General features: G+C 38.7%; 1 protein-coding gene across 1 annotated transcript in view; it reads right to left on the reverse strand.

Moving 5' to 3' along the window:
- LOC122783093 (nesprin-2-like) overlaps positions 1–17,028 on the reverse strand; it is a gene marked incomplete at its 3' end in the record, with an annotated part of 34,847 nt that extends 17,819 nt beyond the window's left edge. Inside the window, exons 1-4 of the mRNA XM_044047741.1 lie at positions 16,937–17,028; positions 15,852–16,056; positions 9,740–9,869; positions 765–826 (exon numbers count right to left, since the gene is read on the reverse strand). Of these exons, the coding sequence (XP_043903676.1) occupies positions 765–826; positions 9,740–9,830 (153 nt within the window). The remainder of the gene's footprint in view (positions 1–764; positions 827–9,739; positions 9,870–15,851; positions 16,057–16,936) is intronic.
- Positions 17,029–17,047: the final 19 nt, after the last annotated feature.

Genomic DNA, 17,047 nt, shown 5'->3' on the forward strand with positions numbered 1-17,047 from the left:
GGGCGACAGCACGTCAAGTCTGTGTTGTGCAAATTACCACAACTGTGACGGCTTCATGTGAGCAACCACACAGAGGATTAACAGTGATCTGCACCCTGAGCTACAGTCTCCACTGCACGTCTGTGGGCGGAGCCTGGGGCTGCTGTGATTGGCGGCTGATGGTGGGAAGGAAAGGGGAGGGGAGTGGCCGTCTGTCGCTGTCCGTCTGCGTGCTGTGAACCTTGCTCTGCAGTGCTATATTTGTGTCCCCCGTCCTCCACAGCTGACCTCCACTGTGAGGCGGTAAACTGTGTTTAAAAGTGAGATAAGATGTCGCAGACTTACACTGACAAAGATTTGATACAGTTTTTGTTCAATTTCTTGCGTAAAAAGGGAAGTTTGTAAAGCACTCACTCTCCCACGTCAGACTTTATTATATACGTCTTGTGTTAAGTGGCTACACAATAACAAATTTCAATTCTTCATTTACACATGTTCTACTCTTAATTATGATGTACTGCAATGTCAACATTAAAAGTGTAGTAATCAGGTCACATGAGGACTGTTACACAAACTGTACATGAAGAGAATATGCAACCGCTGATCCATCATTCATGTCCTCACACGTTCACGCTCATCTGCACAACAGTGTGAAGCTGCATCCACTCAGGGACTGGAAACGATTGTGCATAAATTACCTTTTTCATTTCACACGTCCAGTGTAGTTTACAATAACAGTTTCCTCACAAATACAGAAAGGTCAAGGGTTAAGAGACAGGACTCACCTTTGCCAACTGAGCGTTGACCCAGTTTGTGAAGGTCCTCTTCTGGATCTGCTCTTGTTCCACTGTTTCAAAAAGGAGAAGAAGAAGAACTTGTAACTCACAGATTTGTACATTTGTAACCATGGACGCAGCAGGAATCAAAGCAGGTTAGACAACAGCCCGACCTTGTATTGGCTTTTATCTTAAATGGTGAAAAATGACAGAAACTAGAAAATATTCCCATTTAAGAAGCTGAAAAATGACAGAAACTAGAAAATATTCCCATTTAAGAAGCTGAAAATGAAGCTGAAAATGACAGAAACTAGAAAATATTCCCATTTAAAGCTGAAAAATGACAGAAACTAGAAAATATTCCCATTTAAGAAGCAGAAAAATAACAGAAACTAGAAAATATTAAGAAGCTGAAAATGACAGAAACTAGAAAATATTCACATTTAAGAAGCTGAAAAATGACAGAAACTAGAAAATATTTACATTTAAGAAGCTGAAAAATGACAGAAACTAGAAAATATTTACATTTAAGAAGCTGAAAAATGACAGAAACTAGAAAATATTCCCATTTAAGAAGCTGAAAAATGACAGAAACTAGAAAATATTCCCATTTAAGAAGCTGAAAAATCACATACTTTTTTGAAATTGAAAAAAAGCACTGATAATCAATGAATGGAATAATTGTTGCAGATTGATTCTGAAATATTTCACAATAATAAGCATATTTATGATGCAAAATTGATCTTAAAAATATCAAAAACAGATATTTAAGTAAAAGGCTGCATGAAAGTGAAGACTGTGAGAGCCCTAAAGACAAAAGCCACTGGTTGAGTGTGATTGACAGGTGTCTCTCAGCTGTCAGACGAGTAAACCATGTAAACAGTGAGCGCTCAAACTGTTTTTGCACAACCTATTGTGAAAGTCAGCAGACGTTCACCGTGTGGAAGCAGGTTATTACTGTGAGTCAGGACTCGACAAGCACAGATCAGCAGAAACCCAGCTGCAACCAGCAGGTTTAGCAGAGTTTTTACTTCCTGTTGTCTAAAAGGAGTTTATTTGAATTAGTTCTTAGAGAGAGTTTGCTAGTTTTTATTAGCTTTAGTCTTTGGTAAATCTTTGTTAGTTTAGTTCTTCTTAAACGGCCCCTAACATAAATCATAAAACTCTTGAAACTTGGCATGGAGGTCAGGTCTGGTGAAAATGAGATATTGGCATAGTTCCCGGACCTGTGCGTTGCTCAAGGGCTCTATAGCGCCCCCTAAGGTGAAAACAGAGGCAAAATTGATTCCCACCGAATTTCCCGAAACTTGGTGGGAAGACGTTATCGACCAAGACGAACAAAAAAGTCGTCAGGAACCATGGCCTCAACTCAACAGGAAGTCGGCCATTTGGAATCTTGGCGTCCACATCAAAGGTGAAAAGTTGTCGAAAGGTTGTGCGGATTCAAAAGTGAGGTCAGGGAACTGCTGCACTTGTGTGGGGACGTGAGGGCCCGATAGTGACTGCATGCAGTCCTAGTTAGTTTTAGTTTTTTGTAACATGGAGGATTTGCCAGGTTCATCTATTCTTCCTAATAAAAAAAGCTAATTATTATTATTAAATCTTGTGGCGAGAACAGAGGAGTTTCAGCATGGAGAGTTAAAGTCGTGTCAGCATCACTCACCATTGTACGGCTCAATGAAGTCATTCAGGTCACTCACAGCATGAAGAGTCTCACATATAATCCAGTCCTCGTTCTCCATTATTGTCCTCCTAATATCTACTCACTCTTTTTTACAGTATCACTGCTGTTGGCTTAAAAACAACCTTAAATAGCATTTTAATCTGAGCTAAATTCACTCCAAAACGAGTAAAAATTCAATGTTAAGGCTGTTTCCTGACAGTTTACTTCATTCATCACAGCAGTATAATAATATTGCAGAGGTCAGTTCTCCTGCACGCTGAGCTCCTCCTCGTGTCTTACCAAAAAAAGCTAATGGACTATTTTTTCTCCCCCACTGACTCCAGTTCAGTCGCAGTCTAATCTTAATCACAGAGAGACGACACACGCGCGTTTTAGGATAATTAATCTGGTGTCATCGATGAAAGGACAGGACGGGCGACAGAAACACTCAAAAACAAGAAAACTAAAATTGTGAAGCATCTCTTTGGATAAATGAAACCAGAGACACGTGACACACTTGAGCTTTTGCCAGAAGAATTATTTTAAGTCCAGAGTTTTGGAGCGACCAGACAGGCTTGGAGTCGCTGTTTACATTTGTAATATTGACATTTTTAACAGTGTAATGAAGAAAAACTCAAGTCAACTTAACAACAGAATCATATCTGATCACCACCAACGTAGACCAAACATAATGATGCATGAAGCATGACTCGGCACTTTCAAACTTTCTTCCATATCAGGTCTGAAAGCTCTTAAACAAACTGTGTTTGACTTTTGATTTAGTTACTGATAAAAAACAAAACAAAAACACTGATAAGTGGTCAGCGGAACTCGTAATGTTTTCTTTTAAAGTTAATAAGCTCATGAGGAAACAATGTTTGTACATTTGGACTTGAATATAAAGTTTAAAATATCACTGTGCACAATATTCTATACAAAAGTAGTTTTATAACACATTAGAGGGCACATGAATTAACATTACTGAATGCTGTTATAAGTATTTACTAATGGGTAACTACTGCTTTAACTAAGTATTTATTAATATCATCAAAGGGTCTATAAAGATGCTGTTAATGTCAGTTTAAAAATGACATTAACAGCTTTCCTTAGTGAATGTTTATTACATATTTCTGTGTCTTTAAAGTACTTATAAAGTACAATAATTAAGCATTACTTAAGCACACTTATTACCTATACATATACCTTATTAATGCTCCCGGTGACTGTTATTGAAAAACATGCATGCCTTAACTATGACCTTATAAATGTAAAGGAGTAGAAAATAAGCATTACTTAAATAAAAGGGAAATTTGTGGAGACTTAAAGGAAACAAAGTTAAAAATATGTGTTTCCCTTAAGCATCCTTTACCTTTAATAGTGTTCCTTGTGACCCTTATTGCAAAGTGCACAAACCACGCTTCCTTAACTATGACCTTATAAATGTAAGGGAGTAGAAAATAAGCATTATTTAAGTATAATTAAGCATTTCTTAACTCTTATTAATGTTCCTGGTGCAAACTTAAAGAAAGCAAAGTTGAAAATGTGTTTCTCTCAAGTGACACTTCATTTAATATTTAAAAAATTTAATATAGCACTAAATAATCATTACTTAACTGTAATTTACCATTACTTAATCATCCTTTAACTTTATTAAAATACCTGGTGACCCTTACTGTAAAGTGAAAAACGAGCATCCCTTAACTTTGACTTTAGAACTCTAAGGGAGTACAAAATAATATACCCTTTATTAATGTTCCTTGAGACCTTTATTCTTAAGTGTAAAACATGCATCCCTTAACTATGACTTAAATGTATATAAGCATTACTTAACTATAATAAAGCATATATTAACCATTATAATACCTTTATTAATGTTCACTGTGACCCTTATTCTTAAATGTAAATCATGCATCCCTTAACTATGACTTTATAAATGTAAATAAGCATTATTTAACTATAATAAAGTATTTATTAACCATTTTTACCTTTTATTTATGTTCACTGTGACCCCTATTGTAAATTATACCTTAACTATAACTTCAAAAATGTATATAAGCATTACTTAACTATAATAAAGCATATATTAACCATTATAATACCTTTATTAATGTTCACTGTGACCCTTATTCTTAAATGTAAATCATGCATCCCTTAACTATGACTTTATAAATGTAAATAAGCATTATTTAACTATAATAAAGTATTTATTAACCATTTTTACCTTTTATTTATGTTCACTGTGACCCCTATTGTAAATTATACCTTAACTATAACTTCAAAAATGTATATAAGCATTACTTAACTATAATAAAGCATATATTAACCATTATAATACCTTTATTAATGTTCACTGTGACCCTTATTCTTAAATGTAAATCATGCATCCCTTAACTATGACTTTATAAATGTAAATAAGCATTATTTAACTATAATAAAGTATGTATTAACCATTCTTACCCTTTATTAATGTTCATTGTGACCCCTATTGTAAATTATACCTTAACTATGACTTCACAAATCTAAGGGTGGGAAAAATAAGCATCACTTAACTTACTGTAAATCTGGAGACATATGTTTTATCCCACGTGTTTAGTGTGGTTGTTTAAGGCTCACAAGGAGCATTAATTAAGGTTAATTAATGTTCTCCAGTCCTGCAGTAAACACTTAACTCTTTATAAACCCCTGAATGATGTACAAACTAAAGCCTGAATGACATGTTTGCATACTGAGTTAAAACAGCATTCATTTAAAGTGAATAAATCATCATTTTAAGGTGTTACGGATAGACTCACCTGTGATGGGCTCACTCATGCTGCCTCTGCAGTAACTGTTACCACATCAACGTTAAAAAACCCTCATCTTTCTAGTGGAAAAAAAAGATCTTTAACTGCTCTGACTCTGCAGGAGACAGATACATGTGTGAATATCTGCTCTATCTAATCCAGCACAGACTCTACATTTCCTGCATACACAGAGGCAGGTGACTTCACCAGAGGCTCCACCCCCCCCCCTTAAAAAAAATAATAATCTGACTCACAGACGCTTTCAGTTCAGACCTGTCGGTACAGGATCGTCCTGCAGCAGGCTTTAAACTTACTTTCTGCCACACTTTCTGGAAAATGTGCCTCTTTAAAAAGTTTAAATGTCACCAGCGGAGAAACGTTTACTTTCTTATGTAACTACAGCAAACTCCGCCCTGTCAGTAAAACAACGTGGAAAAACATGGAGAGAAGAAAGTGTTAAAAATGCTTAAAATGCCAGAGGGTGATGCTGAGCGGAGGAGCAACAAAGGCTGGCTCTGCTGCCGTCCTCTAACCTCACTCACTCTGGAGTGAAGTCAACTGTGTGGAAACACATACACAACATTTGTTGGTCATGTTGCAGCCAAGGTAGCAGTTAAGCTAGCAACGAAACGCTAAAGGTGTTCATGTTGCGTCCCGCTTACTAAGTGTAAAACATGCATCCCTTAACTATGGCTTTATAAATGTAAAGAAGCATTATTCAACTACAACTAAGCATTTATTAACCATTTATTAATGTTCTTAAGTGTAAAACATGCATCCCTTAACTATGGCTTTATAATGTAAAGAAGCATTATTCAACTACAACTAAGCATTTATTAACCATTTATTAATGTTCTTAAGTGTAAAACATGCATCCCTTAACTATGGCTTTATAAATGTAAAGACGCATTATTCAACTACAACTAAGCATTTATTAACCATTTATTAATGTTCTTAAGTGTAAAACATGCATCCCTTAACTATGGCTTTTTAAATGTAAAGAAGCATTATTCAACTACAACTAAGCATTTATTAACCATTTATTAATGTTCTTAAGTGTAAAACATGCATCCCTTAACTATGGCTTTTAAATGTAAAGAAGCATTATTCAACTACAACTAAGCATTTATTAACCATTTATTAATGTTCTTAAGTGTAAAACATGATCCCTTAACTATGGCTTTTTAAATGTAAAGAAGCATTATTCAACTACAACTAAGCATTTATTAACCATTTATTAATGTTCTTAAGTGTAAAACATGCATCCCTTAACTATGGCTTTTAAATGTAAAGAAGCATTATTCAACTACAACTAAGCATTTATTAACCATTTATTAATGTTCCTTGTGACCCTTGTTCTTAAGAGTTAACTTTGACTTTATTAATGTAAGGGAGTGCAAAACAAGCATTAATAAACTATAATAAAGAATTTATTAACCATTATTAAACCCTTTGATAATGTTCATTGTGACCCTTATTGTAAAGTGAAAAACATGCATCGCTTATAAGTGTAAATAAGCATAACTAAAATTAAGCATTTAACCATTACTATACCCTTTACTAATGGTCCTTGTGACCCTTATTGTAAAGTGTAAAACATGTATCCCTTAACTATGACTTTATGTAAATAAACTGGGACGTGATCAACTTCAACTCCAAAGTTCCAAATTACAATCAGGCGAATAGAAATAAGTTCATCTTTAATTTTTGCCTTCATTTTACTTGACCTTTAAAGTCTGTTTTCCATGATGCATCATGGGAGTGCAGTGTGCAGGATTTTATTGAGTGGAAATTGAATGTTGACAGAGTTCGGCGCTCTCCCACGTGTCGTGTATTACTTCTATCTAATTATGCCAGGGACTTTTTAGGAGGAGTAATGACAGACGAGTGAATTACTAGCACAAGGTAAAATCGCTGTTTGACACACATGTGCTCATTACTGCAGCTGAAGGGGGCGGAGCTAAAATCACCCACTCAGAGCGCAGAACATGGCACAACCTTTATTTTTCACTATTGCTGCCCCGGAGCGACACAGACTGCAGTCTTGTGTTTTGATTTTGCATTTTCTTCCTCTTCCAAAGCCACATGGCAGCTTGTCATGCTCTGATTAGAGGACGAAATTCTGAGCCAGGAACTTTAATTTAACTCTTTAAATCATTTAATGCATTGGTTTGACAGTGTGCGTGAATCTAGGGCTGCAGCTAACGATCATTTCCATAATCGTCTTTCATCTTTTGATTATTTTCTCAATGAATCGAGTAATCTTTTACCTGGAAACGTCTTGTTTCTGTCCACCAAACCAAAATGATTCAGTTTTAATCAGTTCTTTGTTACATGGAGCAAAAAAAACAGAAAATATTTACGTTTAAGAAGCTGAAAAATCACAGAAACCAAGTTTAAGTTGATGAATCAATTGCTTGATAGTCGCAGCCTAATTTTAAACTGTATTTCCTCTCATGCTTCACATCCTGGGCCCTGAAGGCAAAATCAATCGAAGGCAGATGGAAAGAACTCCATTTTACAGACTCTGGAGCAAGATGTCAAGCGCAGTGTCCATTGGCCAGTTCTGTTTTCGATTGGTTCTGCCTTAGTGTCAGGGACCCAGGTGTGGAATGTCCCAGGGGAACCAATCACAAATGTGTCGTTTCCCCCTTGGCGTGCTAGAGGCGGGGCTTGACACGATGGCGACAGAGAAGCGAAGTCCAGCAACTTTTGCGTGCATCCAACATGGCAGCCATTTTAAGCGACCCACTGCGCAGCCTAACTTCTCTCAAGCACCTCCAATGACCCATGTGCATCCCAGCTTTCAAAGATTTCAAGGACCTGTGGGAACCCTGATCACTAGATCGTCATCGCTCCTGGAAAACGTCAACAAGCGTGTTTGTCCGATCATTGGTCACTGATCAATTCAGGTTCAGTGGATCGTGTTTATCTACGAAGCCGCTGTTCTTGAAGACGTCTGCGAATGTGTTTACAGAATCCAGCAGAAAAGAAGCTCTGTGTTTTGATGCCAATAACGAATGAAAACAACAGTGAACACACACAGTATTCACTGAGTCTCCCCTGGTCGTCTTTAACATTGCTGGCTTGTTGTTGGGGGGGCGTTTGTCTGACATCATCGACTCTGGCAACTTGTGCCAGCTGGAAATGACATAATTGGGGAAAAAAAGAAAAAAAAAACACTTTACAAGGCTTCTCAACAAAGGGCAGTTTGTTCTTAAATGGGTGGGAGTGTCATGCCTTAAAAATAGATCAGCCGCTCAGAGGAGAGTAACCTGAAAAGAATGAAAGTAAAAATCTGCAGCATAATGAACAGAGGCTGGAAGAAACAGCAGGGATGATGCAAGAAAGGAGGACGAGGAGGAGGAGGAGGAGATAAAAGAAGGAGAAAAAAAGATGTCCATATATGAGTCTGCGATGTCTACAAATTACAGATGATCAGAGACGTTATTCACGCTGCTGGTTTCACACTTTAACCCTCTGATGACCATCATGATAATCATGGATTTATTTGGATGTTATGGCTGTAGAATTGTCAAATAAATGTTCAATGAGTGAGTTCTTTTCCAAAATAACTTTCACTTTCCATCTCTGGCAGTTATTCAACCGTTTACTGAGAAGCTGACGTCACAAAAGTGTGACGCGCCGGTGAATCTCGCCCGGGATCGGACACTCGTTCCGCGGACGTCCCCGAGGTTCTACCGCAACGACAAGCGCACGGGCGCCAATTTAAGCTCCGTTTCTCTGCTTTCCAGTATCAATCCATCTTCTACCGCTGTATCCTCCACATGAGGGTAGTAGGGGGTGCTGTACCAATCTCTGCTGGAGGCTGGATATCAACTCGATGGATAGAAATGTTACGTTCATGGTGCGTTCCAGTTGTAGTCGGAATTTCCGAGTTGAGGAGGGACATCTTTTTACATCACAGGGAACACCCTCACAACCCCGACATGGGATTCTAAAATGGTTGACACTCATGTTTCATTTTTATCGCGTGGACATGTTGCGACAGCGTTTGTCGACAGCTACTGCTAACAAAGACTAGCCAAAGACACACTTGCGTCCATGTTTTTCTTTTGTTTTTTTCAAAACCTGCCGACTTTTCAAAATATCCAGCCCAGAAACGCATCAGACATTAAGACAGGTAATTAATTAACGTTTTTGGCTTAACCTGCAACTTTGCTCATCAGAGGACGACAACAGTGACACACGAAGCATCAGAGAAGTCACAGATGGCAAAGAAATGAACAAATCTTAGCCGTTAGCTTCACTGGAGCTAACTATTGTGGGCATGTCTTGCGAGGTTTATGCAGAGGATAAAGGAAGATGAAAAGATCAGTCTATGAATCAATTTTAGATCTTTCAAATACTTAGAAATCAATTGGAGACCTACACACTGACACACTTACAGCAGCATTCCCTGGTATTTACAGTAGAACAGTACTTCCACCAGAGAAAGCTCACGCACCACAGTTTAAGAACCATGGATGTAGACCACAGAGCTAGATAGTTGGGTTTTCCTGGTTTTCAAGACTCACCCTGCAGAAGCATGTGGACGTTGTCGATGTCCAGGGGCACGGAGCCCCTCTCCACCACCAGTCCATCTCTGGAGCAAAAGTCAGACGACATGTTTTCTCATCGGCGGCCTGCGGGCAGCATGGCACCTGGCTGTGAGACCAGAGACAGGGAGGACACGTCAGTGAACAGCGGAGACACTGGTGTGACCTGAACACAAACTGAAAACATCTTTATTGTTGTACATGAACATCAGTATTGTACGTATTTGGAGTAGTGATGCCGCAAAGAAATAACAGTCCAGTTGGTGTATACGTCACCAGCAACGCGATGTTTATTTTCACAATCAATTATGATTAATTGAGTAATCGTCTGGTCCATAAAATGTCAGAAAACGTTAAAAGATGTTGATCAGTGTTTGTGAATGTCTTGTTTTTGTCCACAAACCAAAATGACTCACTTTTAATGATTTCTATGTTTTTATGGAGCAAAGAAATGAAGAAAACAAACATTTAAGAAGCTGAAACGATCAGAAATCTTGTTTTTATCATGAAAAAAGCCTCAAACCGATGAATCCATTATCAAAATAGTTGTCAACTAATTTAGTAATCCATTAACCAAGTAATTGTTTCAGCCCTAGAAAGAAAAAAAAAGTAGTGTGTAACTTTTATATACAAACAATAAAGGTTGCCTATTATGTTAAGCCTTGTGCTTTGTAAGAGGGTAAAAACCTCTATCAAATCTGTGGACCATCTTCTGTGGCGCCCCCTAGAGAGGGAGCAGCCAAAAGACAAATGCCCCCAGCAGCTCAGAGCAGAGACTTGAGTGGGTTAGGGACAGAGTTTAACCCCGTCTTCATCCCAAAGACACAGAGAGACACAGTCTCGAGTGCAGTCGCTGCAACCTTTTTAAAGGCGATGAAACACTTCAGATCCGATGGTTTGTGTTTGATCTTGTTCTCTTTGTTTTGCCCTGGGATATGAATAAGTGAACTGAGAGGAAAAAATGTGCGTGACATCTTTCAACACGCCCGGCGTCCAAACAAATCAACACGGAGGAAGACAATAAAAGGTGCCTTTGATGTGATCATGTGACCGCCCGTCGCCACAGACACGAGCGACAGAGGACGACGTGTGTGTGTGTGTGTGAGAGAGAGAGAGAGTGAGGCCAAAATAAAACAAGAGCGAAATGTCAGATCAAATGTCACAACTGGTCAAATAACAGGAGCTGGTTTGTTTGGCAGAGGAGTGCGATCTCATTTAAACGGATATAATCTGATATAATCCATTAAATTAATAATGAAAACTTATTAAACGAGTTAAAAACTGTCATTTTTAAACTTTTCTGTGAGGCTGACATGATCTTAGACACGCGGACACTACATTACACAACATTACAGATACTAACTGTCATGAAAGACCAGCTTTGTTTAAATGCTTTACTTCTTCTGAACCAGGAAGACCAATTCCACAAATTACTGCGAATTACAAATACTGTGTTATCATTTTATCATACCAGCCCAGCACTGCTGATCACATGATCTTAATACACCAATCAGTTCATTTAGTACTAGAAGTGCTTATAGATATGGGAATTTTGACAAATTAGATATTAGGTAAATCCAATGACCAGCACAATTATGTCATAAGATGAGTAAAAAAAATAAAACAGCTTGAGAAACCCACGTTAAACCACATTAGGAAAGTTTCATCTCCATGTTTTTGTACACGTTGACAGTCGTGGACATATCTTAAGACATATTTGCGTATCTAAATAGTGTAAATCGTAAAGTTATTTGGTGTAATTATGTAGTCATTTCAGCGTAGGGGCCCCATAAAGGCTTGGGCCGGCCCTGGTCGTCATAGAGACAACGCAGCAGCAGCAGCAGAAGTGAACACCGAGCTGTTTCTAAAAACACAACAGAGAACAGAACTGAACCACTGGCCTTCAGTGTTAATGTGGCCACATGCACACAGACTGAAATAACACTGCACACCGAGCTGTGTGTGTGTGTGTGTGTGTGTGTGTGTGTGGCATTTATAGCATCCACAGGATTCATGTCAGCTGCTTGAATAAGTGGGAGGAGGAGGAGGAGTGTGAGAGTGAGAGGGGGAGGGAGGACGAGTCAGAGGAGAACGAAAGACAACAACAACAATATAAACAGAGAAAAAGACAAACAGGAAAGAAACTTTTGGATTCATCTCTAATTATGGCTGGGTAACAATTAAAGTTCAAACATGCATACACATACATTTGAACTATAATTCCTGCTAAATTCATTGGAAAATTGCAAATTTGTACAAATTGGATCACGATTCTTGCAGCTTTTGTGCCCTTAAAATCAAAGAGTAAGTGAAAAGGAAAAAAGAATAAGTACTACAAATTGTCGCGTTTTCTATGTCGGTACGATAAGCGTGCAAATGGCCAACGGGAACTCAAGTTCCCGTTGAGTTGTGGTCGTGGTCCCAGTGGACTTTTTTGTTCGTCTTGGGCTGTAACAAGTTCCCGCAGAGTTTCGTGGAATTCGGTGTTTCACCTCAGAGGGAGCAACAGAGCCCTGGTGCAACGCCGGGCCCGAGCCACACATGACCTCCCAGTTTTAACGCACGCTAACCTCCTCAAAAATGACCGTAAAGCTGTAAAGTAGAACCAGGAAGCCTGTGACAGTTTCCCTGACTCAAAGTCACAAGTCTCTCCGGTCAGCTCTAATTACAGGAACACATACATCACACAGTGCTATGGAAAACGTCCAGGGAAGTGGACGAGGAGGAGGACGAGGAGGAGGAACCAGCAGCATACATACTTTATACGAGTATCTATGTCATGTTCACACCTGAGAGCAACACGAGTAATATCACAGGGATTTCCTGTTTCTGCCGACACATGCACAGACACCAGTGTGTTCAGTATTATGAATACGATTCTTAAATGTGAAGGTTTTCTTCTTTCTTTTTGCTCCATAAGAACAAAGAAATCATTTTGGTTTGAGGACAAAAAACAGAACATTTTAGAACGTCATCATTTCCAGGTTTGGATCAACATTTTCTGCGATTTTCTGACATTTTATAGACCCAACGATTACTGGATTAATTGAGGAAAAGAATCGGCAGATGAATCGCATGCTTCACTCAGAACAGACCGAACAAAATGTAAATAAAAATCAGCAAAAAGCATTTTAGCTGAGTCATGTTTGTGGCTGTTTATTTCTACTTTTTTAAGGAGAAAAATATTTGTGACACAGTTGGAGAATGAAGTCTTTGAAATGTGTTGTTAACAGCTTCATACGTTCATAAACAGTCTAAAAATGAGTGATAATCAGAATAATATTGGTGTCGGTAGATCGGAATCGGACACAGAAATAAAGCAGGTTCCGGGTGCTAGGCAATAGTTTTACTGCAACGAGACTTGCCGCTTGTTTTATTGTTGAGTTCAGTGTAATCTGGACATGATCGGATTACTCAAGATGGACGTTCATATCAAAACCAGGTCTGAACAAGGTTCTAAAATGACTCAACAAGCTAAAAACTGAAGTGAAGCCTGATTTCCAGGTCTGGGACACACCAAACCCTCAGACATCAACAGTTTTGGTGTCACTGTAAACAAGTACCTGGGAAAACCACAATAACCACATTCCCTGCACCTCCAGCTGACATGTCTGACATCTCCCTCTCCCTGCCTTCACGACTTTCTCAACACTGTCACTCACTCACTCGTTTAAGTGATTTAAAAGGGCGGCCTTTTAAAAATCTTCGTGTGAGCGTGGGCGATAAATCAATACACAGAGCGTGTGGTTGAACCTGTCGCTCGCTGCGTTCACAGACACACCCTGGAATATGATAACCAAACAGGGGAGAGGTTGATTCTGTTTTCATCACAACACAACACACCGTTTTCAGACACACGCAGACTTTTAATGAGTCAATTTTAATGGCAACTTTGTGTTCTTGTCCCAATGGTCATCCAGAAAATGGTTTTAGTTCATCATTAATACAATCACCACTCTTACAGCTCCTGACATACATAAAACGCCAATATTACACAGTTCTTACAATCTTTTATCTCACTTTTTAGCAAATATCAATCCTCAAGTCCAGATTGATTTATCCGCTTTTATAGACAAACGTCTTACTATCATTATTATTATCTTTTATACATAAACAACCCTTTAATAATAACATAATGCCGGATTATTACCCTAATCTAACAGCTTCGGAGACATTGTGATGGTTAAATGGCTTTGTTTTTTAGATTGGGGGCCGTCTGCACTGCCCCCTACTGTCTTTTTGCAGGAAAACCAAGATCAGGGCCCTTGAACCGGAGTCCTCAGTGTCACAAGATAGTTTCACAAGAAACAAAAATTGCTTCACAACACTACACACACACATACACACACGCCTCTCAGCCAGGTACTGGCTGTAAGATCAGGGCGGATCAGATCAGGTGACGGGGAGTGTCAGCAGGGAGTTTTCACCACGGGGAGGATAAAGCGATCGACACATGGGGGCGCTACTGAAGAGACAAAGGCGGGTAAATGGACCAGACTTCAAAGTTCTGCTTTAAGGTTATATCTGCCGTCAGGTTCAGAATCATTATGTGGTGACAACCTTTTAATTTTAAATTTGGCCAATTTTGTAAAGTTTGTCATTTAATAAACAGAGTAATCGATGGTTGTTTCCATTTCTTTGCAGTGTAGAAAACTGAATTTGCAAAAATATTTGTATGAATTTATTTATAATTCCCCAAACATATGGAACAATGAACAATACGTGCTGGTTCAACATGCAACCATGTTCAGGATTGGCACAAACAGGGTTTATAGATGGAGTTTTTCCCTCAGTGAAGCATTAAAATCTAAGTTGGCAGCAGTGTAAATAAGGTCACTGCTGCACAGGCGTTGGTTACAGTAACTATCCAGTTTTTCCTGAACAGGCAGCTGGTTATCAGTCAGCTGCTCTAGTTATCCACTAGTCCTATCATAAAAGCAGCATAATGGCTTCACTGCTTGTGCTCCACTCTCCTAAAGCAGTGACAAAACAGAAGAGACACAAATGCCTCGACATTGAAAGGACTAAAAAAAGAACAGTGAGGGCAGAAAATAACACATACAACTACACAAGTAACTGTTTTAGCAGAAGCGTCAAGATAGTGAGAGCAGAAATTTGGCCAAAGCTTCAGTTACAGTAGATAAACAATGAGGTGGAACGAGAGCCTGCAAGATTCAACATGTTGTGTCCCAGGAAATGAATATTATTAAGCAATAAAAACACAAATATTCAACATATTAACAGTTTCAAAGTCTATATTCACTTGAGAGAAACAGTGTTTCTGAACAAAAAGCCAAAATGTTGTCGTTAAACAACACAATTATAAAGAAAGTCACGAGACACTAAATGTTTACAGCAGACAAGACTGAAAAATGTTCTATTCCAGTGATGACAGAGTCTGAATCAACAGCTGAAAGACATCGAACACTCCCACTGAACCACCATCGACCCAATTCCCCCACATTATGGAATTAGCCTTCAGAAGCTAAGCTGCTAGCTACAGCGTTGATATCTGACCAGTGGCATTGTGACTAATCCATAACCTACAAATCAATGACTCAAGAATCACCCGACACAACCACATACCAAAGTGTAAACATCCACACATCCAATTAAAAAAGTACACAGTCAATGTGTTTAATAAAAGGTGGAAAACTTCATTTTAATTGCTGCAGATTAATAAAGTACTTAAGTTTTAGTGACTTAACGACGATGACAATAGACGGCATTATTCACAAACGCTGTGAGCGTGACAAAGACTATTTCATGTGATTGTTGTCCTGTGATATCACTGCTGGTATATCAAGGTTGTAACACGGTGACTGCAGAGAATGTGTGGGTGTTGTGAAGCTGCTGGGCTTCAAAAATAGCAGCAGGGAAAGAACACGTGTGTTCATCTGCTCTCAGATCAGCTCACCACAGATCAGCAATCCTTCAGGAAGAAACCGAGGACTTTTTACTTTGTAATAAACGCAGATAACCAGCAACGCGTCGGGGGGGGGGTGTGACACATCACAGCAGTGAGATTACAGATGCTACTACAAAGTGCAGACACACTTTTGAAAGTATGATTAAAGTTGCTGGTACTCACCAACATGCAGCAAAGTGGGTGACTGCTGATGATGGAGGATGCAGGTCCAGACAACAGCGGTCTCTGAGGAGGAAGATCCTGCTCTGTAGTGCTTTGGTTTGTGGAGGTGAAACGTGAAGCAGAGTTTGTCGGAGCAGCAGCAGGAGCAGCAGCAGCAGGAGGAGCAGGAAAGGCCGCGACTGTCACCGGAGAAGCCAGAGCCATACTGGGTACAAGCCAAAAAGAAAAAAAAAAGCTCACTGGAAAACTAAATATAGAAAGCAGTCAGGGTTCAACACACATGCCCTCCTCCAGTTTGGCATCGACCACTATCACCTGAAGGGCCACAGCTCCAACAAGTCACCGCGCAGTAACCTTGAAGCTCAAAAATCAAAACCTGAGACCCTGAATGCAACACTGATCTTCACTCATTCATTGATTCATTCACTGACACGAATCAGAGAACATGTACACTGTGGTAGGGGTAGGCAACTTCTTTTTTTTCTCCCAGAGTAAGCGAAGGGCCACAAATTAGGGATGGCACAAAATCACTTTTTCACATCCGACACCGATGTCACAACCTCAAGTATCGATCGATATCAGTCCGATTAGGGCTGCAATTAGCGTTTATTTTCGTAATCGATTAATCTGACCATTATTTTCTCAGAAAATGTCAATCAGTGCTTCCCAAACTAAAATAATGATGTTTTCAAACTTGTTCACAAACTCAAAAGAATTAAATTTATAATGATTTATTTGTTAAATGAAGCAAAGAACGCAGAAAGTATTCACATTTAAGAAGCTGAACAATCATAAAACATTTACTGTACATACTCTATTTCTAATAGTAAAACATTTATTTACAGGCTTTGCAATTGATTTTAAAAGGGCTCCTTGTTTAGCCCTAATGTACAATGAAAACAACTAAATAAACAGACTACATGTAACCAATTTCAGTCAAGTCTGAAATTTGGCTTGTATAATATCCGTACAATAACAAGGACAAGATGTGTCAGTAAATTAATCAAATAGGGTAAAAAGTTGCTTAAAATTACAAGTTTAAATGATTATGTTAAAAATAATAATATAAATCATTTTACACTCACCAACATAGTTATCTGCTTGTGTATTTTAGTCATCTTGAACACATCTGGCCATTCTCTTCTGGATAGTTTCTCCTTTTCTAACTATTCTGTGTAAATCCTGTCCCTGTGTGT

The sequence above is a fragment of the Solea senegalensis genome, linkage group LG16 (assembly GCF_019176455.1).
Source record: "Solea senegalensis isolate Sse05_10M linkage group LG16, IFAPA_SoseM_1, whole genome shotgun sequence".
NCBI lineage: Eukaryota > Metazoa > Chordata > Actinopteri > Pleuronectiformes > Soleidae > Solea > Solea senegalensis.